Genomic DNA, 27,741 nt, shown 5'->3' with positions numbered 1-27,741 from the left:
TTTAGAAATTTTGATCGTAAATTTATTTTGGCCAGTAATGCATAATCAAATTTCACAGTTAAATTCATAATGAAGTAAGACATATTTCTTTTGACTCTCTTTCTTTCTTTCCTTTCCCTGCTGTGTACTCTGATTCGGGTTTTCTTTGCAGCCAGTTCTATGAACAAAGAATCAGGATACCATTTCATTTCTTGTTACTAAGGCCAATATGTAGTTCAATCTTAAATCACATAAAGAATAAAAGAATTCTTCTATTTGGCTCCACTAATCCTGAATCCTGTACTGTGTTTGCCCTCAGATGGGTACTGCTGGTAGAGAGATTATATCCAAACTAGCAGCAGCCATTTTTTTCATGAAGGATAGACCTCAGCTAACTTTGACCATTGTTTCTAGGAACAAGAGAAAGTTATTGTTTACATCATCTTTTTTTTTTCAACTTTTACTTAAATTCATGTTAGCTAACATATGCTGTAGTATGGGTTTCGGGAGTAAAACTTCGTGATTCATCACTTACTTGTTACATCCAGGGCTCATCATTGCAGGTCCCCTCCTTAATGCCCATCACCCAGTTAACCCACGCCCTCCCATGTCCCCGCCAGCAAGTCTTATCACAAGGCTGTCTGGGTACAGCCAGTATTAATGCCTTTTTAAAATTAAATGCTGTAACCACGTCAAGATGTCAGTAGCAGAACAGTCATTCTTACCCTCATGGCACATGAAACACAACATTGCAGTAAGCCTCAGTTTACACCACAACTGAAGATAACAGGACCAAAGATAACAAATGAGACAAGGATGGTTTGACTATTTTTTTCAGCAGTTCAACTATTTTTCAAATATAAGACCCCAGAATTACACCCTTCAGGAAATGACAATTTTAATCTATGAACAATTAAAAAATTGATTTTTATATACAATCTAAAGGGATCTTCATAACCTTGGCACTCAAATTTATTTCTGATCATTTCAATTTATTTCTGATTATTTCTTTACAGAGAAAAATAAAACGTAGAATACCGTTAAGGAGGAGCTGAAGGAATTGAAAATATATCCCATCTTTTTGTTTATTGAAACTGTGCTATGGGTTGGTTTTTAAGTTATGGTATTTTGGGGTGCCTGGGTGGCTCAGTGGGTTAAGCCTCTGCCTTCAGCTCAGGTCATGATCTCAGGGTCCTGGGATCAAGGCCTGCATTGGACTTTTTGCTCAGCGGGGAGCCTGCTTCCCCCTTCTCTCTCTCTGCCTGCCTCTCTGCCTAGTTGTGATCTCTCTCTGTCAAACAAATAAATAAAATCTTAAAAAAATTTTAATGGGATTATGAACATTGGGGAGGGTATGTGCTTTGGTGAGTGCTGTGAAGTGTGTAAACCTGGCGATTCACAGACCTGTACGCCTGGGGATAAAAATATATCTTTATAATAAATAAAAAATTAAAAAAAAATAAAAAATAAAAAAATAAAATTCTGTAAAAAAATTTTTTTTAAATAAAAAATAAAAAAATAAATTACGGTATTTCTACAAATTAAATTTTGGAGATGATTACTATAAATTAACTTTTGAGAAATACTTTGTGAATGGAATTTTATTCTCCCAGAATACCAGAAGAAAAGAAATCTGTTTTATAATCAATTGGATTTTTGTTGATTTGCTAGTGACATTAGAAATATTATAGCATGATGTTTAATTTCTAATTAACAGGACTTCTTAATAGAGTATAAACTTTAATGTGCAACTGATAGCAACTACATTTTTATGACATAAATAGAACCTTATATCTAATCTACCAAAACTTGGTCATGTACTCAGCGACTTTTACATATGTATTATTCCCTTTGATATTTATTCCCTTTGATTTTTAAATACATGTCAAAACTGAACTAAACAGAAGTTCTCAGGTATCATTTTATGTTTGAATTTCATTTGAATGATGACATATAAGCTGACTTAACGGGTTATATTAACTAGGTTATTAACCACTTACTTTCAACTAACTACACACCATAGTTAAGACTTATTTTATTTTCCCCAAGAATGATCACTTCCCTCTTGCAGTACATAATAGATATTTCAAGAAAGAGATAGCTTAACAAAAGAAATTATATTCTACCAAATACGGCATAGTATCATTACATTTAATTGTGTTCCATAAATCTTCATTAGAGACAAGGAAAAGGTTAATTCTAAGAGTTTCCTCAGTCCAGAGCAAAAATTGATAAAGTTTTGGAATAGGGTAGCCCCACTTATCTGAAGGGGTTACATTCCAAGATTCCCAGTGGATGCCTGAAATCACAGATAGTATTGTGTCACGGAGAAGAAGAAGTCCGTGTCACCGCAAGAAGTCGCAGGGAAGACTGAGAGAGAACTGTGGGGAATTAAGAAAAACAAGAGACAGAAAGCTGGAATCAGGAGGTCTCCCATTCTCCAATAGTCTGCATGATTCTTTATGTTCCATATATGAGTGAAACCTTATGACAGTTGTCTTTCTCTGATGGACTTATTTCACTTAGCATAATACTCTCCAGTTCAGTCCACGTTGATGGGAATGGTAGGTAGTCACCCTTTCTGATGGCAGAGTAATATTCCATTTTATCTGAACCATATCTTCCATATCCATTCATCTGTTGAAGAACATCTCAGCTCCTTTCACAGTTTGGCCACTGTGGACATTGCTGCTATGAATACTGGGGTGAAGGCACCCAGTCTTTTCACTTCCTCTATATCTTTGGGCCAGTAGTGCAATTGCTGGGTGGTAGGGTAGCTCTATTTTTAACATCTTGAGGAGCCTCCGTACTGTTTTCCAGAGTGGCTGTACTACTTTGCATTCCCACCGACAGGGCAAGAGAGTTCCCCTTTCTCTGCATCCTTGTCAACATCCGTTATTTCTTGTGCTGTTGACTTTAGCCATTGACAGGTGTGAGGTGACATCTCATTGTGGTTTTGATGTGTATTTCCCTGATGATAAGTGATATTGACCATCTTTTCATTTGTCTGTTGACCATCAACATGTCTTCCTTGGAGAAGAACCTATTCATGCCTTCTGCACGTTTTTTAATTGAATTATTCATTTTGAGTTTTTGAGTTTGAGAAGTTCTTTACATTTTGGATATTAATATAGTCAGATTTTGAAAGAATAGAATTATTGAGAGTTCATCTTTAGATCACAACAAAATTAAACAAGAACACTTACATAATAAACCCAGTGCTAATCACAGGTGCTCTCCTTCATACTCATCACCCTTTAAACCATCCACCTGCCCACCACCTCTAGCCACCCTCAGTTTATTCTCTACAGTTACAAGTCTGTTTTATGGTTTTCCTCACTCTTTTCTCCACCTATGTTCATCTGTTACATTTTAAAAATTATTCATATAAGTGAAATCATACAGTATTTGACCTTATAAGAAATCAACTTAAAAGATAACTAGAAAATCTCCAAGTTCCCAGAAACTGACACTTCCTCAGAAATTTTTTCTTATTTTTTATTTGTTATTTTAAAAATTAAAGTGAGACTTGTAAATATTGCTGTGTGAATTCACTAAGCCTAGAGAAGAGATAAGGAAATGGACTTTCACATATCCAGTTGTCTGATTTATGATGAAAGTCAGAATAAAGCAGTGTCCTAGGAAAGAGATGATATTTTCAGTAAACAGTGCCAGAAGAATTGGATCGCCATATTTTAAAAATGTATCTGTCGCCCTTCATTATACCATACATAGAAGTCAAATGCAGTCTTAAATGTGAGAGAGAAAAAAATGCTTTTAGAGGAAAGTGTCATTGTGCCCTAGGATTCGGCAAAGAATCCTTAAATAGCTCACAAAATAAGCTAACCCAGTAGAAAAAAAAAACTGAAAATTTGTTCTTTTTTAATATTTTAAAAATATTGTTTCTTCTTAACCTCCAAACATTCTCTTTTCTTTTTTCATTGCAAATGTATATCCTGTGACCTTTACAAGGAAATGTTCTCCTATAGCTAGAACAATGAACATGCAAGGGGTCTTAATGACCCAGAATTGTTTTCTCTTAGACATACCAGTGACTCAGCATGACTTTGTGATTTAAACCCTCTGAAAAACTTCCAGTTCAAAAGCAGGCTACCTTTGTCAGTTGGACTTTTTATGAATATATTTGGAAAAATGAATCAAGCATAATTCATACAGAGCTGTCTTTATCTCAACCATCTCAATATTCATCAACCCGGTACTTGTTTATATGCTCTTTATGCATATTCTGTTTCAATAAAAGGTTTAAAAACTCAGTGTTCAAATTTCTTGATTTTTGAATTATTAAATGCAGTTATGACCAAGGAGAGTGATCCTGTTGCTTCACACACATATTTAAAGAAACCCCAAAAGGAATAATTTCCTGGATTGTGGGAAAAGCAGGCCAGCACTACGTTCTAGGCAAAGCTTGCTCACACTGGTCTGGGTCTTGTTTTGAAAGCATTGACTCACTCCGGTTTTGTAAATGATTTTTTTCAATATTATTTTATTTTTTCAGTGTCCAAGATTCATTGTTCATGCACCACACCCGTGCTCCATGCAATAGGGGCCCTCCTTACTACCCACCACCTGGCTCACCCATCCCCCCACCGAGAGTTTCTATTCTTTTATCTTTTGAGGGTTTATGAAATCCAGAGGATATCAGCAGTTACTGCTTTGCACATTCCAAGAACTTGAACGTGTTCCAGCAGAGAACATGCCTGGGTTAATGAAACAAATGAGGTGCACATACGCTGTGGAATATTTTGCCTCCATCAGAAAGGACGAATACGCAACATGGACGGGACTGGAAGAGATTATGCTGAGTGAAATAAGTCAAGCAGAGAGAGTCAATTATCATATGGTTTCACTTATTTGTGGAGCATAACTATGGCATGGAGGACATGGGGCGATAGAGAGGAGAAGGGAGTTGGGGAAATTGGAAGGCGAGGTGAACCATGAGACTATGGACTCTGAAAAACAATCTGAGGGTTTTGAAGGGGCAGGTGGTGGGAGGTCCGGGTACCAGGTGGTGGGTATTATAGAGGGCACGGATTGCATGGAGCACTGGGTGTGGTGCAAAAATAATGAATACTGTTATGCTGAAAATAAATAAAAAATAAATTAAAAAAAAAAAAGAAAAAAAGAAAAGCAGGCCACAGCATTAACATTCAGTGGGAATGCTGGAAGAATCAGATTCAAACTCTGACACTAGTGGGGTTTGGGGTTAATTTTTTTCTTCTACCTTGCAAAATTTCTGAGGGGCGGAGCATCTGGTACTCCCTTTAATTCCCGAGTTGTGTTTCAGTTTCCTTTTGAGCAAGTGCTTTCCTGCGCTAATCACATTTCATAGAGGAAGAGAACTTGACATCGTGTGAGCACTCTCAGCTATTAAATGTACCCCTCAAAGATCCTCAGAATGAGATTTCCAGGGGAGATCATTTGGCTTATATTGTGGGCTGTTTGTGTTTCAGAAGGTAAGGGTAGAAGAAGGAAAACTTTTTCCTATATTATAAAATATTTGCTAATATGCTTTTCACTGTGATAATAGGAATTTGGTCTAGAAAATGTGATTTAATTACTGTTCTCTAGCTTCATGTGTGTGAGTGGCTTTTGACATTACTAAGTTTAAAAAATTGTAAGTACCTTATTTAAATGATATGATTATTTATCATAATTTTTGATTTTCTTAAGATTTTATCTATTCATTTGTGAGAGAGAAACAGAGAGGCAGAGAGAGGACAAGCAGGGGAAGAGGCAGAGGGAGAGGGAGAAGCAGAAGCCCCGCTGAGCTGGAACTCTACCCTACACCACCCCACACACACACCCTGGGACTTCGTCCCAGGACCTGAAGGTCATGACCTAAGCCAAAGGCAGACACTTAACCATCTGAACCACCCAGGTACCCCTCAAAAACTGTTTTAATAAACATTTTGGAAACTGTAATTATCATAATAATTTCCGTTGAAATTATCATAATTTTTTCTGCTTCGAATTTTCACCAAAATGTTTTGGGTGAAGGTATTAAGAAGTATATGAACATATATAGAACCAGAACAGAAATTAGACAATAGAAGCCGTCAAATCATCCAATGATGGGATTTATTTCAGAGATTGTTTTTAACTCTCTCTAAAGAAAAATCCATGTATCATTTACAATTGATATTGCCACAGCATTAGAAGTCTTGCAGACAAGGAGGCATTACTTGTATCATTAGAATGAAAATATCACATAAATTTGAAAAACTTGAACATGCAATGTGTGTAACACTGAGTTATTCAAAGGGGTTTCTTCCTGTGGTATATTTGAGATATATTCTAGATCAGTCATTAGGAGTAGTGAATATGAATGTACAAAGGTTTTTTTCTGGTATCACAAGACAATTGCCAGATTTATAATTAAATCTAATTCTAATCCTCCTTCTCAATAGATTAAAAAGTTTCTTTGGAGGAAATTTGGTTTCTAATTCATAATAGGTAACTAAGTTATGTGATAATATTTGACTGACATTTTTAAACCAAATTAGTTACCTATCATTCATCAATTTCCAAAACTTTTCACTAAGTCAGCAAGTTTTGACTGAACCCTTACTTCATGTCAGCCTCTAAGCATTGAGAAATATTAGCCAATAACAGAAAATCTCTCTCCCTGAGCATCTTTCAATCTAGAAAATAAAGGTCGATATTGCTTTAATTATATCCTTTAGTCATTTTTGTAAGGTTTATTCAAATGTATTTAATTTTTATCTAGGGTAGAGCCTTTTTTTCAGCTTTACATTCTAATATACTACTGCTTGATTTTTACCTTGGAAACCTCAAATCTAGTCACCTTTTAAACTAGGTATTCCATCGTTCCTCTGCACACATAAATTTTGCAGTTAGTACTCAAAAGTAAAATATTGTATTGGCAAAGACTTCCAGGACCCTGTTATAGTTACCAACAATACCAAATATCTTTTTCTTTTTTAAAAAGATTTTATTTATTTACTTGACAGAGAAAGAGAGCACAAGCAGGGGGACCAACAGACAGAGGGAGAGGGAGAAGCAGACTCCCTACTAAGTAGGAGCCCAATGTGGGACTCAGTCCCAGGACCTTGGGATCATGACCTGAGCCAAGGGGAGATGCTTACTTAACCAACTGAGCCACCCAGGAACCCCACAAACCTCTATTTCTTTACCTAAGTGTTTTTTGTCTTTTCTTTAAAAGGAATACTTTCAGTGTCTCAAAATTTACATATTGTTTGCTGAGGCTTTATGTAGATATCATTTGTCACATAAGTAAGATGTGTTTTATTTGTAGTTCATGTTTAAAACTCAAGAATTGAGGCCAAGTTTAATTAAACGGTTTAAGAGGTTACAAAGTAGAATAGGAATTAAATCTGTGAAATATGTAATAAAAATTAAATCATAGAGATTTAAACTCCTTACTTACATAACTGATTCTAGCTGACTCATTTTATCTGTATTTTATATTTCATCAAAATGCGTTTAACTATCATATAGGTTTCTTCTAGTTGAATACTGGCCTGAATACTATCACAACCTGCTTTCTTCAAAGGAGCTTGGCATTTTAGCTTTCATAAATAGGCTCTGGTCTGTTTAAAACTGAACATTCCTCAAAAAATGCTACTCACCAGTAAAGAGGAATAACAGACAATAGCAAGAATTTATTGGCCCAAGTTTCTCAGAGACCAACTAGTACCTTTTTAATGTGATAGGCTCTCTGCATTCCCATTGCCATTTGTATAATTGCTTCCTTATAAAACATCATGTTTGCAGGAGTCCCCACAGGCTGCTAAGAATCTGGTCAGATTTACAGGGCAGAGTTGAGAATAACAGCCCCTTAAACATATCACATACTCTTTGAAATTAGCCACAGCCCAGAAATTCCTGACTGATAAATATGAAGAAATTAAAGCCCCTTGAAACATGTCCATGTATACACGGGCTATTTTTTGTGGAGAGATATATGTGTTATTTAATTCTGGAAGTTTAAAGGGCAAAAAAGTTCTTTAATTTAGGACTTAGAATAGAGATCAAAGCTAGATGATTCTCTTCAATCAGTAGAGGAGGAAAAGGAACTTTATATATGGTTTCAAATTTGAGTTAATCCTAAAAAGGAAAAAATAATTGACATTATGAATCATAAGAATTAATTCTAAACTATCTTCTTTTATGAGGTTATATGTGAATGTAATACATGGTTATCGAAGCCAGACAACTTGAGGTAGAGGTTTTTAATCCAAATTCTGTGTTTCCATTCCAATATCATAATAAATTTTCTCCTTTTCCTTTCACCCAAACCCCCCATTTTCAGAGATAGTTGTGTGGTGCTTACCTTTATGATGTGATTTAAAGTTGTGTATTGACCCAACTGCCTTCAATATTCTCTCTTCTTCAAAAATATGAGATCACCAGATTGAACAAACCTGAAGTTTATGTGGAATGACAAATACTCTGAACAAATACTTTAGAAGAGTGAAAGCTAGTGTTCCTCACTGCAGTTCACTGTGAATTATCAAAGTTGGTAAGTTCTCTGGAGCATTTTAGTGAGGAAAGGTAGAAAGGGAAGATGAGGGTGAAGAACTGGACTAAGCAAGTCTGGCACGTGGGGTATTCCTGAGGAGGGGAGATCCGAGCAGGAGAGCCCCATGAGAAGAGTCAGAGCAGATGCCCCAGAATGTCATGAGAGGGAGAGGTCAGCCGAAGCAAACCTTGTCTAGAGAACACGCATGCTACTCTTCCGCCTGCACGTAATGTTCAACTACAACTGAATTATTGAGTATCACTGAAATTATTCTTAGCCAGAAGTAAGTTCCCAAATGACAACGAATTAGTAAAAGTCTTCATTTTCGACCTTTGATTGCTAGGGCTTGAGCCAAAGTCTAAATCGATCCACTTTTCTTTGCTCAATCCCTGATTGTAGAACAGTCTTTGCACTTTTCCTTCTTCCCAGCAATGCCTCCGCCTCCTTACCGCACACAACATCCCCCACCTGCCCAGACCTGTGAGATTCTTGCAAACCCATCTCTCCTGTGCTCACTTTACCCATTTAACAACTTTAACTGGTTCCAGAATATGGCGCATAAAAAGGAAATGAAGTAATTGGAGATGAGAGGAAGTGTTACAATTCAGCCGAATATTATAAGGAAACATTATAAAAATGGCTCAGAGAAATTAATGTAATAGAACAGAAAAAAAAATCACAAAAATAACAGAAGGAAAAGGGTAAAAAGATTTTACAGAGCACTGCTGTTTGCTTTGACATTTTAACGCAGCGCACCAAGTTTCTCAAACCTTGTTGACCAAAAATGTAATAGACGGAAAGTGGTTACTGAAATGTTCACTTCATAGACTCTCAAAAGTTTTTATTTTTTGAACTAAACTAAAATCATTCCTGACTTCAGAATTATAAGTTAAAATTTAGGACATGTGGACAAGACATACAATGGAATTACAGATATCAGAGTTTCTTGAGTTTATGCCGTAGAGCTGTAAGATCACTAAATAATTGTTCCCAAGTCTTATCTATTACATTTGCTACCATCCCTATGCTATTTCCTGAGGTTGTCTATAATCTGCAGATATAATGGGTAGGCTCCATGAGAATTTTCTAGTCATCCATTCATTTTCTTATTTCGTTTCTTTGTTCATTCAATGATCATTTTTTGAGTGCCTGTTAAGTGCCAGGCCTCATGACCAGCATTTTCAAAAACACCATTTTTAGTAGGGAAATCAAAAGGAATGGTTATTGTATTTTATTAATATATGTATCTTATCATATAAGGTATTGTGATGGAGATAAGCAAAAGAGAGACTATAGGATCATTTAGAGGAGGCAAGAAACCCAAATAGGAATGAGAGGATGGAGTGGGATGGGGTTGAGGAGTTGATATGTGAGAGCCTGAATGAAGAGAGGGAAATCATGATGGCATCTTGGGTAGGTTTTGCAGGTTGAATAGGAGTTAACCAGATAAGGGTGATAGGAAGGAGGACATTTAAGACTGAAGAAACATCAATTGGTGTACAAAAGACTAACAGTAGATCTGCAAAAATGGAGGCTTGAGATCAGCCCCCACATTTCTAAATCTTCCATCAATGGCATTTCCACAAGTGCTGCAGGTGTAACTGGGTATAGTGTGTGTTGTTTTTCTTCTTTTTCTTTTTCAATTCTTATCCTTCAAGATTGTCATGGAGCACTGGGTGTGGTGAAAAAATAATGATACTGTTATGCTGAAAATAAATAAATGAAAGAAAAAAAAATAAACATACTTTGAACAACAACAACAAAAAAAGATTGTCATGAGAATTATTCAGATGCCAAATCATTCCTGCTAGAGTTTTCAAAGGTCCTCAATTACTGTCACCCTCTGACCCAGCTCCATTTTACAACAACCAGTTGGTATAGACTGTTTTAAAAAGCTGCCGTTTTGACTTGAACAATAATCAGCATTAGGTTTTAGTGATCCAAACACTACACATTCCACGAAACTTGATTTCAGTGATGTATTCAAGCTGTATCCTGAGAGTAGCCTGTTTCAGCCCTCATTACTGCATACTTGTTTTCTGCCTGACTTGTTTTTCCTAGTACCTGTTCTCCCATTTTTTTTTCATAACCCTGGAATTATCTTCATGGTATTTACATGGTTAAAATTTCTGAAGAAATTGTAAAATCATACTTCCAAATTTTAAAATTATTTTATTTCTTCAAATGCCCTAATAGTGCAATATAATCTCTCTTTTTCTAGAGTTAATTTTTAAAACTTCATTTGTGGACACCTGAGTGGCTCAGTCAGTTGAGAAACCACTTCTTGATTTCAGTTCAGGTCATGATCTCAAGGTCATGAGATCGATCCCTGAATAGTGCTCTGCATTCAGTATAGAGGGGCTGAGATGCTCTCCTCCCTCTGCTCCTCCCCCCAACCCCTTACCCCTGTTCACATGTGCACACAAGTGTGCTCCCCTCCTAAATAAATAAATAAACTCTTTTAAAAAATTAAAAAAAAAAATAAAACCTTTACTGCAACTGATGTTTTCTTTATATAGATATATATTTAATTGGCCAAATACCTTTAATTATTCTCATGTTATTTACAAAATACTTTGAATATGTTTTCTTTTAAAAAGCTAATTGGATCATATATATATGCACATATAACTAATGCATATATACCAATGAGAAGTTGGAAAAGAATTTTTATATAAAATATCTACTTTTGTTACTTCCATTTTGTCCATTTGATTTTTTTCTAATTTGATTTTTAGTTTCTTAATAATATATTTTAATATCTACATTTAAAATTAGACCAGCTGAAAGATAGAATCTCCTGGTTTTTTTTCCCCAAATTATTTTAGAAAAACAGAGTAATTGTATGAAGAGAACAACCTAAGTCTGCCAAAGCAATCTGGTACACATCTCATTAAGATTTTCTTAAATATATAATTTATCATGATTTATTTCATTTGATTAAGAATACTTATCAAATAACAGTTTATAGATACACTGATTTAAAAACAAGTAATTAGGGGCCCCTGGGGGGTTCAGTGGGTTAAAGCCTCTGCCTTCGGCTCAGGTCATGATCCCAGGGTTCTGGGATCAAGCCCCTCGCATGGCATCGGGCTCTCTGCTCAGCAGGGAGCCTGCTCCCTCCTCTCTCTGCCTGCTTCTCTGCCTACTTGTGATCTCTGTCAAATAAATAAATAAAATCTTTAAAAAAACAAACAAACATACAAACAAAAATCCAAGTAATTAGCTCTCTGTTTTATGTTAATAGTATCCCTTTAAAATTTGAAATTGGAAATATTAAATAAATAATGATTATTAAATTATCAAGGATACTAGTTTTTAACTTAAAGAAATTATTTATAACTATGTCCCTCAAATAGAAGCAAAATGAATCCCAGTTCTATCCAATAATAATTTTAAATTACAAAATCAGGCCAAGAGAATAAAATGTTCACCAGATAGTTTTATAATTTTTTTTTACAAATTTAAGTGACTACATAAACATGTAAGTTGAAATATTTGTTGTTTAAACTTAAATAGTATGTAAGACAATAGAAAGTTTAGTTCATTCATTAACTTAGAACTTGAGAATAGAGATATTTTTCAAGAAAAGAAAAAATAGTCATCAGCTAAGCCCTCCCTGAAAATGTCTGTATGCCTTTGAAATACGTTTATGTTACCTACTTAAAGCTGCCAACTTAATTTAAACAATAGTGGTAACTGTAAATTCATGCCAATAATTTGACTGCAAGGGCTGAAATTACTCGTTTTGTCTAATTAAAAAAATTTTTTGAGAAAGTAGTTTAAGTAAACTTTCCTTTTTTTGGTCAATTCAGACAAATAAAAGTCATGTTTTGTAAGATATGCCTAATTCCTGTTAGAACACAAGATAGTGAATCATTGAAATATTTTGTTATGACATGAGCTGATAATGCTCAGTGTGTTTAAGATTAGAACCAAAGCAGACAGGAGGTGAATTTGAGGTTAGAGGATCTGAGTATTACTGAGAATCATTCCTTCTATAAAACAGGATGGAGATGGTCATTCTTCTCAGGGAGCTTACATTTTGTTGGCAGGATAGATGAAATCCTTGTAAAAAGATTGTGAATAATAATTATGAATCGTGAACTGTGTTGGGAAGGAAGTAAAGTAGGGGCTGAGGGAAAACAACAGAGACGGGGTAGTGGGGTAAAAGCCTTTAGCTGGGCTGGTCTGAAGTGGGTCACTTTGAGGACATAATATTTGAGCAGAACCTGAAAGATGAGACAAAGGCAACCACCAAAAGTCTCCAGTGCACGTGTTGCAAGAGAGAAAACAACCAAAAGACCTAAAGGAAAAAAATACATTTGAGATGCTGGACAAAACATGAAAAAACCAGGGAGAATTTGACACAATGAATATGTGGTAGAGGAAACAAGATGATCCCAGAGAGAATGGCAAGAGCCAAATAGGGGGTTCCCAGGGCAGAGTAAGGAGTTTGGAATGTCTTACATGTTAAAGGGGAAGTCACCAAAGAATTTTAAACACAGGAGCGGTGTGACCAATTTTGCAGTAACTCCTGTGTAGCCCTGTGGAGAATGGGAGGATGGAGGCTTGGAGACTGGTTAGCAGGCTGTTTCCCAGTCAAGGTGGCAAAGGATCATAATCAGAGCTGAGATTCTGGAGATGGCAGTAGAAGGATGGACAAATAGGTTAGGACAAATATGGGGTGGTGATACCATTTTCTTACAGTCAAGAGCTGCCATTTAAAATTCATGGAAATTCTTACAAATTACTTGAAGTAAAAAGACTAATCAATAGAACTCTTCCTCTGTAGTAAACATACATAACAGTAAATACCATGAGAAGGTGGTAGGAAGACGACATCAAAGAGATATGTCCCTGTCTTTTATATCTGGTTGCTAAAAGCAGACAAATAAAGTTGAAATTAATAAAATTGAAAAATCAAGAATTATCTTGAAATACAACCAAGAGGGAATGCATTTATCTCAGGCTAGATAATGGGCTGACCCCATGTATATGTGTCTGTGTATTGATTGCTGTTTTGTGGTTGGATTATTCCTTTGTTAGATTAGTTACTTTTTAAAAAATAATTAAGAGGAACCTGAATGGCACAGCCCATTAAGCGCCTCGCTGTTGGTTTGGATTCAGGTCATCATCTCAGGGTCCTGAGATCAAGCCCTCTGTGGAGTTCGGAGCTCAGCATAAAGTCAGGTTAACACTCTGTCCTTCACTTCCTCAGCCCCTCCCCCTTCCCCATCCCACCTCCTCCCCACCCCATGCAAGCCTGTGCTCCTTTGCTTTCTCTATCAAATAAATAAATCCTTTAAAAAATAATAATAATTTAAATTGAGTAAATTAATTGATAAAAAAACTTTATTACTCTTCCCTTGTATTAACTTAGTAGGATAGGTAATAATTCTATCAAAATGTTAATATACTAATGAAAAATATTTCTGTATGCACAATATAGCAACATATTTGAAATTTAACTAATTTATTTTTTCAGTAATCTTTATGCCATGAGATGGATCTGAATTTCTAAACTGAAAAGCACACATATTAGCCTGTAACGAAGCATAAAATTTTCCTATGAAAACATGAACACTAAACTTAAAACTAACAACTACCAAAAGAATCTGGCTTTTGGTCGGGGGGTAGAAATGAGGGAAGTTGGGATCTGTGTTGTTTTATGTTAGGCCATCACCACTATTTAGTGGATAAAAGTATGTTTGCTTAAATTCTAAACAATCAAAATTATACTGTGGAATATTTTCTTAAAATTTCCCTAATATAAATGTGCTAAAAATTTGCTAAAACTGCAAGGAAAAATGACTATATATTAAATCCAACACAGGTGTTAATTTAATACACAAAAGTACAATTCTATATGGAGCTTGAATCAAATGATAAACATTTTCATAATGAATATACTCCATGATGGGTTCCAGCTCAGTTGGTTATTTGCCCTTTGCCTTTTAAAAAGAAATTCTAGAATGGACTGTTAAATGATTGTCATAAAACCAAGTAAAGAAAGGAGTTTAGCAATTAAAGTAAAAATAAATATGTATGGTGATAAGATTCATTGAATTTCACTTTTTTATTTTTTATTTAAATTCAATTAGCCAAACTATAGTACATCATTAGTGTTCAATGATTCATCAGTTGCAAATACCAGCCAATGATCATCACATCAAATGTCTTCCTTAATGCCCATCACCCAGTTACCCCATCCCCCCCCCACCTGCCTTATGTAACCCCCAATTTGTTTTCCAAAGTCAAGAGCCTCTCATGGTTTGTTTCCCTCTCTGACTCCCATTCAGTTTTCCTTCACTTCTGCTATGTTCCTCTGCGCTATTCCTTATGTTCCATAAATGAATGAAACTATAAGATAATTATAATGAAACTATAAGATAATTTACTTACTTACTTCACTTTTACTTATTTTTTACTGCAGGTGATACCCTGCAGTTACATCTATGTCTATGGAAATGGTGGGTATCCATCCTTTCTGATGGCTGAGTAATATTCCATGCATATATAAACCATATCTTTTTCATCCACTCATAGGTTGAAGGACATCTCTGCTCCTTCCACAGTTTGGCTATTGTGGACATTGCTGCTATGAACATTGGGGTTCAGGTTGGCTATTGTGGACATTGCTGCTATGAACATTGGGGTACAGGTGTCCCTTTTTTCACTACATCTGTATTTGGGGCATAAATAACCTGTAGTGCAGTTGCTGGGTTGTAGGGAAGTTCCATTTTTAATGTCTTGAGGAACCTCCATACTGTTATCCACAGTGGCTCACCAGCTTGCATTCCCACCAACAGTGTAAGAGGGTTCCCCTTTCTCCACACCCTCTCCAACACTGTTGTTTCCTGTGTTGTTAATTTTTGCTATTCCAACAGGTGTGAGGTGATATCTCATAGTGGTTTTGATTTGTATTTCCCTGATGACAAGTGATGTAGATCATTTCTTTAAGTGTCTGGTAGTTATCAGTATGTCGTCTTTGGGAAAATGTTTATTCATGTCTTCTGCCCATTTTTAAAAATTTATTTATTTTTCAGAGTAACAGTATTCATTGTTTTTGCACCACACCCAGTGCTCCATGCAATCCCTGCCCTCCATAATACCTAGCACCTGGTTTCCCCAACCTCCCACCCACCCCCCCTTCAATATCCTTAGATTGTTTTTCAGAGTCCATAGTCTCTCAAGGTTCACCTCCCCTTCCAATTTCCCTCAATTTCCCTTTTCCTCTCCATCTCCCCTTGTCCTCCATGCTATTTGTCATGTTCCACAAATAAGTGAAACCATATGATAATTGACTCTCTCTGCTTGACTTATTTCACTCTGCATAATCTCTTCCAGTCTCATCCATGTTGCTACAAAAGTTGGGTATTCATTCTTTCTGATGGAGGCATAATACTCCATAGTGTATATGGACCACATCTTCCTTATCCATTCGTCCGTTGAAGGGCATCTTGGTTCTTTCCACAGTTTGGCCACCGTGGCCATTGCTGCTATAAACATTGGGGTATAGATGGCCCTTCTTTTCACTACATCTGTATCTTTGGGGTAAATACCCAGGAGTGCAATGGCAGGGTCATAGGGAAGTTCTATTTTTAATTTCTTGAGGAATCTCCACACTGTTCTCCAAAGAGGCTGCACCAACTTGCATTCCCACCAACAGTGTAAGAGGGTTCCCCTTTCTCCACATTCCCCCCAACACATGTTGTTTCCTGTCTTGCTAATTTTGGCCATTCTAACTGGTGTAAGGTGGTATCTCAATGTGGTTTTAATTTGAATCTCCCTGATGGCTAGTGATGATGAACATTTTTTTATGTGTCTGATAGCCATTTGAATGTCTTCATTGGAAAAGTGTTCATATCTTCTGCCCATTTTTTGATATGATTGTCCATTTTGTGTGTGTTGAGTTTGAGGAGTTCTTTATAGATCCTGATATCAACCTTTTGACTATACTGTCATTTGCAAATATCTTCTCCCATTCCATGGGTTGCCTCTTTGTTTTGTTGACTGTTTCCTTTGCTGTGCAGAAGCTTTTGATCTTGATGAAGTCACAAAAGTTCATCTTCGCTTTTGTTTCCTTTGCCTTTGGAGACATATCTTGAAAGAAGTTGCTGTAGCTGATATGGAAGAGGTTACTGCCTATATTCTCCTCTAGGGTTCTGATGGATTCCTGTCTCACGTTGAGGTCTTTTATCCATTTTGAGTTTATCTTTGTGTACAGTGTAAGAGAATGATTGAGTTTCATCCTTCTACATATAGCTGTCCAGTTTTCCCAGCACCATTTATTGAAGAGACTGTCTTTTTTCCACTGTATATTTTTTCCTGTTTTGTCAAAGATTAATTGACCATAGAGATGAGGGTCCATATCTGGGCTCTCTACTCTGTTCTACTGGTCTGTGTGTCTGTTTTTATGCCATTACCATGCTGTCTTGGTGATCACAGCTTTGTAGTAAAGCTTGAAATCTGGTAGTGTGATGCCCCCAGTTTTATTTTTGTTTTTCAACATTTCCTTAGCCTTTCAGGGTCTCTTCTGATTCCTCACAAATTTTAGGATTATTTGCTCCCGCTCTTTGAAAAATACAGGTGGAATTTTGATCAGAATGGCATTAAAAGTATAGATTGCTCTAGGCAATAAGACATTTTACAATGTTTATTCTTCCAATCCAAGAGCATGGAATGGTCTTCCATCTTTTTGTCTTCTTCAATTTCATTCATAAGTCTTCTGCCCATTTTTAAAAATTTATTTGACAGACAGAGATCACAAATAGGCAGAGAGGCAGGCAGAGAGAGCGAGAGAGAGAGAGAGAGAGAGGAGGAGGAGGAAGCAGGCTCCCTGCTGAGCAGAGAGCCTGATGAGGGACTCGATCCCAGGACCCCAAGATCATGACCTGAGCCGAAGGCAGAGGCTTAACCCACTGAGCGACCCAGGCACCCCTTCTGCCCATTTCTTGATTGGATTATGTGTTCCTTGTATGTTGAGTTTGATGAGCTCTTTAAATATTTTGGATAGTAACCCATTATCAGAGATTTTATTGGCAAGTATCTTTTCCCATTCTGAAGATTGCCTTTTAGTTCTGTTGATTGTTTCCTTCACTGTGCAGAAGTTTTTTTATCTTATAAAGCCCAATATTTTATTTTTTTTCTTTTGTTTCCCTTGCTTCTAGAGATGTGTCTAGGAAGAATTTGCAGCCTGAGTTCTCTATGATTTTGGATGTTTCCTGTCTCACATTTAGGTCTTTCATCCATTTTGAATTTTCTTTTGTGTATGGTGTAAGAAAGTGGTCCAATTTCACTCTTTTGCATGTGGCTGTCCCCAGTGTTCCCAACACCATTTGTTGGCTAGACTATCTTTTATCCATTGGATATTCTCTTCTGCTTTGTCAAAATTTAGTTGACCTTACATTTGTGGGTCCATTTCTGGGTTTTATTTTGTTCCATTGGTTGATCTATGTATCTGTTTTTGTACCAGTACTAACCTGTTTGGATGACTACAGGTTTGTAATACAGCTTGGAGTCCAGAATCATGACGTCTCCAGCTTTGCTTTGCTTTTTCAACATTCCTTTGGCTTTGTGGGGAATTGGGGGGGGGGGGGGGTCTTTTGTGGTTCCATGCAAATTTTAAGTAGGTTGTTCTAGCTCTGTGACAAATGCTGGTGGTATTTTGATAGGGATTTCTTTAAATGTGTAGATTGCTTTGGGTAGTATAGACATCTTAGCAGTATTTGTTTTTCTGATCCTTGGGCATGGATTGTTTTTCCAATTTTTTGTGTCATCTTTAGGTTCTTTCATCAGCATTCTATAGTTTTTTTGTTTGTTTGTTTGCTTGTTTGTTTGTTTTTAAAGATTTTATTTATTTGTCAGAGAGAGAGAGAGTGAGCACAGGCAGACAGAATGGCAGGCAGAGGCAGAGGGAGAAACAGGTTCCCTGCTGAGCAAGAAGCCTGGTGTGGGACTAGATCCCAGGATGCTGGGATCATGACCTGGGCTGAAGGCAGCTACTTAACCAACTGAGCCACCCAGGTGTCCCAGCATTCTTTAGTTTTCAGAGTACAGATATTTTACCTCTTTGGTTAGGTTTATTCTCAGGTATAGATGGGTTTTGGTGCAATTATAAATGGGATCAATTCTTCGATTTCTCTTTCTGCTACTTCATTATGGGTGTATTGAAATGCAAGAAATTTCCTTATGTTGACTTTGTATGCTACAACTTCACTGAATCATGTATCATTTCTAGCAATTTTTTAGTGGAGTCTTAAGGGTTTTCCACATGGAGTAACATGTCATCTGCAAATAGTGAAAGTTTTACTTCTTCCTTCCCAATTTGAATGGGAAATTTTATTTCTTTTTGTTGTCTGATTGCTGAAATCTATGACTCGTACTATGTTGAATAACAATGGTGGAGAATGGACATTGCTGTCTTGTTCCTGCTGGTAGAGGAAAAGCTCTCAGTTTTTCCCCATTGAGAATTATATTAGCTGTGGCTTTTTCGTATTCAGACTTATGATGTTGTGATACATTCCCTGTGTCCCTACTTTGTTGAGGGTTTTCATCAATTCTGTATTTTTAGTATAACACATGATTATTTTTAAAGCATCATTTCTCTTTGGAATATCTTTATATTTTTTTTATCACTTTATTATTTTCCTTTAACATACATAATAGCTATAGAACTTGACACTAATTTCAACATCTGGTTTTGCGTGTCTTCTTCTATGAGCCATTTATTTTGTTTCATTTTTTATCATTTTTTTTTGCTTCTCTGTTTGTCTTTTAATTTTTTACCCAAAACCATACATTTCATATGAAATAAATGTACTGATAATGTTTATATTGTTTACCTCCCATTGACAGGTGATTTCTCTTTCTTGATTTAGCCAAGAAGCGAACTCTGATGGGTCTGGTTTGCACTTCTATTTTGAGTTAGTCAACTACTAGTTTCAAAAGTTTCAAGGTAGAGACCTTCTTGGCTTTTTATCAAGAACCTGGTTGGTCTCTCTTCCCCTATCCCAAGCACTCTGAGAGATTCATCCTGCTTTTCTGACGTTTTGACCTCTGCTTCTAAGTCTCATTCTGAGTGACTTTCAAAGGTAGCAACTGTCTTGATGGCAATACAGTTGTGTATTTGAAACAAGAGTCTTCTCTTATTAGGACTTTCTCTATGAGACTATAGGAACTTCCACTCCACTCTTTTTTTTTTTTTTTTTAATTTTCAGCATAACAGTATTCATTATTTTTGCACCACACCCAGTGCTCCATGCAGTCTGTGCCCTCTCCAATACCCACCACCTGGTTCCCCCAACCTCCCACCCCCTGCCCCTTCAAAACCCTCAGATTATTTTTCAGAGTCCATAGTCTCTCATGGTTCACCTTCCCTTCCAATTTCCCTCAACTCCTTTCTCCTTTCCATCTCCCCTTGTCCTCCATGCTATTTGTTACTCCACTCGTAAGAAACTACTTAGGCTCCAGGAAAGCATGCTTATTCTGCAGGGTTTCAGAACTTTTCGTGTTAGACATTCCTCCAAAATTTGCCTAGTTTTTCTTTTTCTCATCATAGTCACACATTCAGGCAAAGCCTTATCTTCAATCCATATCCAGAGTTGGCAAACACAACCAGGTAATAAATGATGAAAAACAATATGTTTGCATGAAACAGGCCCTTCTCTCTCTTTGGTTTAGGTCATTTAATCCTTTTTTATTTTTTTCTCAGAACATCTAGTTCCTTTCAACGTACACACACACACACACACACACACACACATGAGTTTGTTGTTTTTTCAATTTGCATTAGGAATGTTGTTCTGGTCCATCCTATTCCACTATATTTGGAATGTTCCCACTCAAATTTGTATCACCTTGCTGTATTTTATTTTTCTAAATAGAATTTATCTACTGTAATGCAAATCATATATCTCTTTAATTACTTATTTAATAACAAACTTTCTGAAGAGAATGGAAATACCTGAGAACAGGTAACTTGTCTCTTTTTTAAATTATAGTTTTCTCTTCAGAACTTAGAATACCTTTTTGATGAATACATGCAAATTCTCAGTTGATATTCAGAATCACTAAACATCAGACATTCAAACCAAAACCACAATGAAATATCACCTCACACCTGTTAAAATGGCTTTTATCCAAAAGACAAGAGATAGCAAGTGTTGGTGACAGTGTGGAGTAAAAGGCACCCTTGTATATTTGGATATAAATGTAATTTGTGATATGCATATGGAAAACAATATGGAAACTCTCAGAAAGTTAATGAAACTATCATAAGACACAGCAATCCCATTTCTGGGATATATCTAAAGGAAATGAAATAAATATCTTGAAGAAATATCTGCACCCTTATGTTCATTATAACTTTATTCACAATAGACAATATATGGAAACAACCTGCTTCTGTCCATTGATGGGTGAATGGATAAGGTGATGCTATATATATATATATATATATATATACAATGGAATATTATTCAACCATGAGAAAAAAGAAAATTTTGTTATTTACTTCAACATGATTGAACCTAGATGATATTATGTTAGATGCGATAAGACAGACAGTCCTAGACAGACAAATATTTCATGATTTTATTTGTATGTAAAATCAAAAAGAGAGAGAAAAATAGAAAAGGTCAAACTCATTGAAGCAGAGAGTAGGATGGTAATTATCAGTGGCTTGCAAATGGGGGGGGGGTGAGAAGATGATGGTCCATGGGCTTAAGCCTTCAGTTATAAGATGAAAAATTCTGAAGATCTAATGTACAGCATGATGAATATAGTAGGTAGTAATGTATTGTATATCTGCAATTTGCTAAGAGAGTCAATATATTTTTTAAGATTTTTATTTATTTATTTGACAGAGAGAGACACAGTGAGAGAGGGAACACAGCAGGGGGAGTGGGTGAGGGAGAAGCAGGCTTCCCATGGAGCAGAGAGCCTGATGCGGGGCTTGATCCCAGAACCCTGGGATCATGATCTGAGCTAAGAGGAGACACTTAATCACTGAGCCACCCAGGTGCCCCCTAAGAGAGTCAATCTTAAGCATTCCATCTAAAAAAAAAAAAAGTAATTATGAGGTGAATAAACAATTTTGAAAATAATTTCCAAATGCATAGGTGTACCAAGTCATCTCATTGTATACTTTATATATACAATTTTGTCAATTATACTTCACTAAGTAGGAAGAAAACCATTAAAAAAACTAATAAATGTACAAAGATAAGAATCAAAGTGAATAACTATAAAACATAATCAAATAATAAAGGAAGTCATCAAGAATGGAAGAGATTGAAAAATAATCACAAAAGAGAAGACAATTATCCAAATGTAAGGAATGAGTGTTCACCAATCAATAATTGCTTTAAATGTAAATGGATTACACTTACCTATTAAAAGGAATATAGTACTTGAATGAGTAAAATAAATAAGTACTCGCTTTTGATTTAAAGACACAATAGGCTAAAAGTGAAGGAATGGAAAAAGATATTTCACGTGAATGGCAACCAAAGGTATTGGAGGAGCTACACTTCTATCGGAAAAAAATTGACTATGTCTAAAACTGTCTCTCGAAACAAAGAAGGTCATTGTGTAATAATAAGGAGTCAATTCAAAAGGAAGATGTAGCAATTCTCAACATATGAGGATCCAACATTGGAACTCCTAAACATATAAAGCAAATATTGACAGATCTAAAGAAGAAAAATTGGCAGCAATACAATAATATTAGGAGACTTCAATACCCCACTTTGAATAATGGATAGCACACCCAGACAGAAATTCAAGAAAGAAGCCCTAGATTTGAACAACAATATAAACAAAATGGACCTAATAGATATATATGAAATTTTCCACCCAACAGTGGAAGAGTACATTCTCCTCAACTGCACGTAAAAGATTCTATACAGTATCTTTTTCAACCACAGTGGAGTAAAACTAGAAATCTGTAACAGCAAAAAGAATAGGAAAATTCACAGATAAGTAGAAAGAAAACAGCACACTCTCAAACAACAATGGAATCAAAGAAGAGAGAGCAAGAGAATTTTTTTTAAATATCTTGAGACATGGGAGACTATGGACTCTGAAAAACAATCTGAGGGTTTTGAAGGGGTGGGGGGTGGGAGGTTGGGGGAACCAGGTGGTGGGTATTGGAGAGGGCATGGATTGCATCGAGCACTGGGTGTGGTGCAAAAACAATGAATACTGTTATGCTGAAAATAAATTTAAAAAAAATAGAAAAGTACAAAAAAAATCTCGAGACAAATGGAAACAAAAGCACAATATAACAAAATTTAGAGATGCTGCAAAAGCAGTGGGAAGAGGGAAATTTTTAGTGACAAATGCCTACTTTGAAATAGAAAATCTTATATAAACAACCTAACTTTATACCTCAAGGAACTAGAAAAACAAAACAATCCGAAGTTAGAAGGGAAGCAATAATAAAGATTAGAGCACAAATAAATCAAATAGAGAATAATAAAAAAAAAAAAACCTCTTCTACCGTCTCCCTAATAATAGTCTGTATTTTCAAATTTATATGGATGTTGGGTCTTTTTGCCTTTTTATATCTTAAAGCAGAAACAATGAGTTAATATGCAGTCTATTGTTTTCTATTACACCTATACAATGGTAAAATTCCCTCTCAGCACTACTTCAGTATCATCTCACAAAATTTTATTTAAAATGTTTTTCTTTTTAATCAATTCAAAGAACGTAATGTCTATTTATTTATTATTTGTTTATTTATTTCTATTTATTTATTTATTAACTAGGCTCTATGCCCAGCATGGAGCTCAACACAGGGCTTGAACTCACAGCCCTGAGGTCAAGACCTGGGCTGAGCATTAAGAGTCAGATGCTCAACTGACCAAAGGACACTGGTGCTGTTTTAATGTCTTTTTTTGAGAAGGGAGTTGGGGGAAATTGGAAGGGGAGGTGAACCATGAGAGACTATGGACTCTGAAAAACAATCTGAGGGGTTTGAAGTGGTGGGGGGGGCGCGGGGGGAGGTTGGGGGAACCAGGTGACGGGTATTAGAGAGGGCACGGATTGTATGGAGCACTGGGAGTGGTGCAAAAATAATGAATACTGTTATGCTGAAAATAAATAAAAGAAAAAGAAGATTATATACTTTTAATTCTATATCCTCAGTTTAATATTCCAAGTATCCCATATCCAGTCTACTAGGTACCCCAAGAGAAGGAATAAAATTATGAAATGGAATTGTGAAATAAAATAAAATTATGAAAATATATATACTTCATGTTTTCTCCTTTGATTTCTTCTTCATCCATGGGCTAGGCAAAAGCTGGATTTTGTGAATAGATCTGGTAACTGACAGAAGTCTTCTTTATTGTTTCAAGTGAAGTTATACATAATTTGAGAATCATCATTTTGGTCTTAGAAGATAAATGAATGTAAGGTGTTACTCTGTGTCATATTCATCAAACTCCATGCATCTGTATGGTTTTAAGCACCAGGTTATGATGGCAAACATTTCAAATTCTCAGAGTCGTAGTAGCTATGGTGACAGATTCTCTGAGATCATCACCTGATCTGAGATACCCCAATTAGTTAACTGAATGCTGGGGTTGCTAAAGAGATACTGAGTACACAGTATTTAAAACAAGTGCCTGGAAGGAATCCGTTGCCAGTGTAATTCTGGCATGCTGTAGGATTCCAGATCCACTAGACAAACAAACTTCTAATAATTTCCTAGAAGGGATTCTGGATATTTTAAATATTGCTTCTTTATTCCAAAAGAAATTTTAATGAACTATCCTGATTTAATATCTCATGACTTATTTTCTCTGTCACAAGAATTTAGGTGATTTGGGTTTTCTAGGTTTTCATTTATAAATGACTCCTTATTTTTTATATTGTTGTATTACTTAAAACTTCATAAAATGTTTATTTATATGCTTATCTTTTCCTTATACTTTCCCCTTTTCAGAAAGATGTTTAAAATCAGAGATAGCAATTGAAAATGGATTTTTTTCTGAATCTGAATTTGCATATCCCTTGAATAAAGAAACACAATATCAGTGTAAATCAGGATATGTAACACCAGATGGTAAAACTTCAGGATCAATTACATGTCTGGAAAGTGGATGGTCTCCTCAACCCACATGTATTAGTAAGTAATTTTATGTTCATATTCATTATCCTGATGACTGTTATGCAAAAATTTACTTTACTTTATTCTTCTCTGTGGGCAAGGGCTTACGTGGTTCCCATTTGAAAAGATAAATGAAAAAATATGTAATTTTTTACTATTAAGATTAATCACTTGTAGGGTGGCATATCAGTCCATCTTTCAGTTCAAGTTTTCTTTTACATTAAAACATCCTGTGACTTAATTAATTAATCAATTAATTAAAATAAAACATCCTATGATTTGGAAACTAGTAAGAGAGCCTAATGTGTATTCTCCTAGAAACTCATTTATTTTTAGCTGACATCCTTGTGCCTACTGTACCTGTTTTAAAGTGACTGAACTTTTATGTCAGTCTTTGTTCCTAGACATAAAATTTATATTTTTTAAGTGAAGATCTGGGTCCATAGTGCATAATTTCAATTTAACCTATAGAATTTACATGTTTGATAATTCAGGGTAGGCCCACTTCTAAAAAAGCCTCTCCCTTGGGAAAGATCATAAGCATCTATTTATTTGAGACAGAAATGTTTCCAGATAGTACCAAATGCAGCTGTGTTGAAAGATTTCCCTGTCTCTAGATACAGATTTTTTAAGAACAATTTGCTCAGTTTATCTTATCCTCCAAAGCTACACAGCGATAGTGTGAACTGATATTTAGTATATTCACTTTAAGTAAAGTGGATATTTGAATATCCGTTTCTACTGTTTCCATTTCCTTATTTTTTTTCAATTCCCATGCTTACTATGGGCACTAGCCACAGGAAAAAAATGACAAACTTGTTCCCATATCGAACTCATTTTATACTAAATTGTAATCAGTTATCCATTAAAACACTCTTATTATGAAAGAGAAATCTCTCTCTCACACATTTTCCACTAGTATAGCTTTGCTTTCTTTTTTAAGCTTTAAGGTAGATGCCTACATAACATAGTATAACATTTGAGATGAATTATTAAACCTTTATTAACATCATTCTAGTATTCTGTTAGCAAGAATTGAGACTTTTAACACTTTACTTCCTTATAATGAAAAAAATAGAATTATCTCTCTATTTGATCGTGGTAAATTTAAAAGAATACACAACCATTAGGAATATATTGGAGAAAGAAAATCAGCATATGAACTTTAGAAATTATGTTGTCAAGTACAGTTTTATAGAATGTTTAAAAATTTACTTGCACAGTTGAAAATTAATCTTGAATCAACCAATCTGGCCTATTTGTCACAGTGCTAATGAGTCTGGCAACTTAATTCACAAAATGCCATTCTGCTTTGCTAGATAAGGTATGATACATCTGTAATGGCCTATTTTATTATAAGCATGGGATAAACATGTAGGTATACCGAGAAAAGTGTTCTTAGAATAAATTTTTCACAGTATGCCCTGAAGCATTCCAACGTTTAGGTGTCAGGCAGAAGAGAAATAGGTGGCAAAGTAGCTGGAAAAAAGGAGGACCCAGAGAACAGGGAGAAGAAAACATCTTGGAATGACTGTTCTCATAGATGTGAAGAGAAGGAAGTGATTAAAGGATAAGGAGGTATAAGTGAATCCTGTGGAGTGGGCCTGGTCAATTCCAATTCCCTCATTCACTAAATTCCAATTCCCTCATTTACTAAATTCCAATTCCATTATTGACTAAACATGTATCCTAAGGCAATAGCCAAGCTTATTTGGAGCTTTGTTCACTCTTCCTCATCTGCAAAATGTTTTAATAATTACAAATGCTTTAATATGTCAAAGGATTGTTTTCCATTTTAGTATGACTCTAATATTTAAATTCCAGGTTTTAATTTTGCAAATTAATTAGCAAGCTAGGAAGGTTCCATATTTGAAAAATATTTTATAATATTTAGAAATTTCATAAATGTCACAAATGTCACAAACTTGATAAATTTAAAGGGATAATTGGCACATTCTGAAATTGAATCATCATAATCAACAGTTTATTAATAGATGATATACATTATAATCCAATAAGAATAGATAGTTGTATGTTATATAAATATTCAGGACACCTAGAATATGCCTAATTATGTGGCCTTGAATATGTTTCTTTATTTTGTTTCATGTTTCAGTTTATGGTTCAGTTTTATTTCTTTACTAATATAATCAACATGATATAATATAAATTAAGGAATTTTAATAGTGTCTTTAGACCATATTAGAAATACCTTACGTGTGTGCTGGTTCTCCAATTACATTTACATGAAACAAAACACCAACTATTAGTTGAGTGCAATTTTAAACTTATAGCATCACTTTTTTAATGCAAAGAATTAAAAAAAAAGAATACTTTTATGTTTTGACAGTACAAAACAATATCACATATTTTATAAATAAATGACAGTTATAAAATTAGATCCAATACAAGCAAGTTGATGTTACAAATAAATTTTCAGGATACATATATTGTTATTCAATGCCTTAATATTTCTGAGTCCTCTATGAATTTAGAAGGTGTGTAACATCTAATATGGAATATTTTCCAAGGAGGAGGATTTAACTGATGCCCCTCTTTATATGTATTCATTTCCTCATTTTTTAAAAAAGATTTTATTTACTTATTTTACAAACAGAGATCATAACTAGGCAGAGAGGCAGGCATAGGGAGAGGGGGAAAGCAGGCTCCCCATTGAACAGAGAGCCCAATGCGGGGCTTGATCCCAGGACCCTGAGATCATGACCTGAGTCGAAGACAGAGGCTTAACTCACTGAGCCACCCAGGCGCACCCCCTCATTTTTATAAGACACATAAAATTTACTGTGGTGATGATTGATTAGATATTCTCACCAAATTATTTGACCTTTTCTTTATAGAAATAGAATGCAAGGTTCCAGAAGTAGAAGAAAACTTAAGTGTTACCCCCAGAAAGGACAAATACAGAGTTGGAGATGTGTTGAAATTCTCCTGCAGATCAAGACTTAAAAGAGTTGGACCAGACTCAGTTCAATGTTATGACTTTGGATGGTCCCCTAACTTTCCAACATGTAAAGGTGAGTATCTATCTTACAATTGCTAAAACAAGAATTAGGATTTGGATATCAGCCTTTTTTTACCTCTTGATTTTCTGTTG

The 27,741-nt window shown here is 35.4% G+C and overlaps 1 protein-coding gene across 2 annotated transcripts in view; it reads left to right on the top strand.

The window, feature by feature from the left end:
- Positions 1–5,274: 5,274 nt before the first annotated feature.
- LOC132025684 (complement factor H-related protein 5-like) overlaps positions 5,275–27,741 on the top strand; it is a 35,248-nt gene continuing 12,781 nt past the window's right edge. The window contains exons 1-3 of one of the 2 annotated variants that reach the window (XM_059413307.1): positions 5,275–5,453; positions 24,462–24,644; positions 27,485–27,661. In XM_059413307.1, coding sequence (XP_059269290.1) covers positions 5,372–5,453; positions 24,462–24,644; positions 27,485–27,661 — 442 coding nt within the window. In that variant the 5' untranslated portion in view covers positions 5,275–5,371. The remainder of the gene's footprint in view (positions 5,454–24,461; positions 24,645–27,484; positions 27,662–27,741) is intronic. The other variant, XM_059413306.1, reaches the window with a different exon arrangement.

The sequence above is a fragment of the Mustela nigripes genome, chromosome 10 (genome assembly GCF_022355385.1).
Source record: "Mustela nigripes isolate SB6536 chromosome 10, MUSNIG.SB6536, whole genome shotgun sequence".
In the NCBI taxonomy this organism is placed as follows: domain Eukaryota; kingdom Metazoa; phylum Chordata; class Mammalia; order Carnivora; family Mustelidae; genus Mustela; species Mustela nigripes.
The sequence above is the reverse complement of the archived record's forward strand: the minus strand, read 5'-3'. Positions and strand labels throughout refer to the sequence as shown.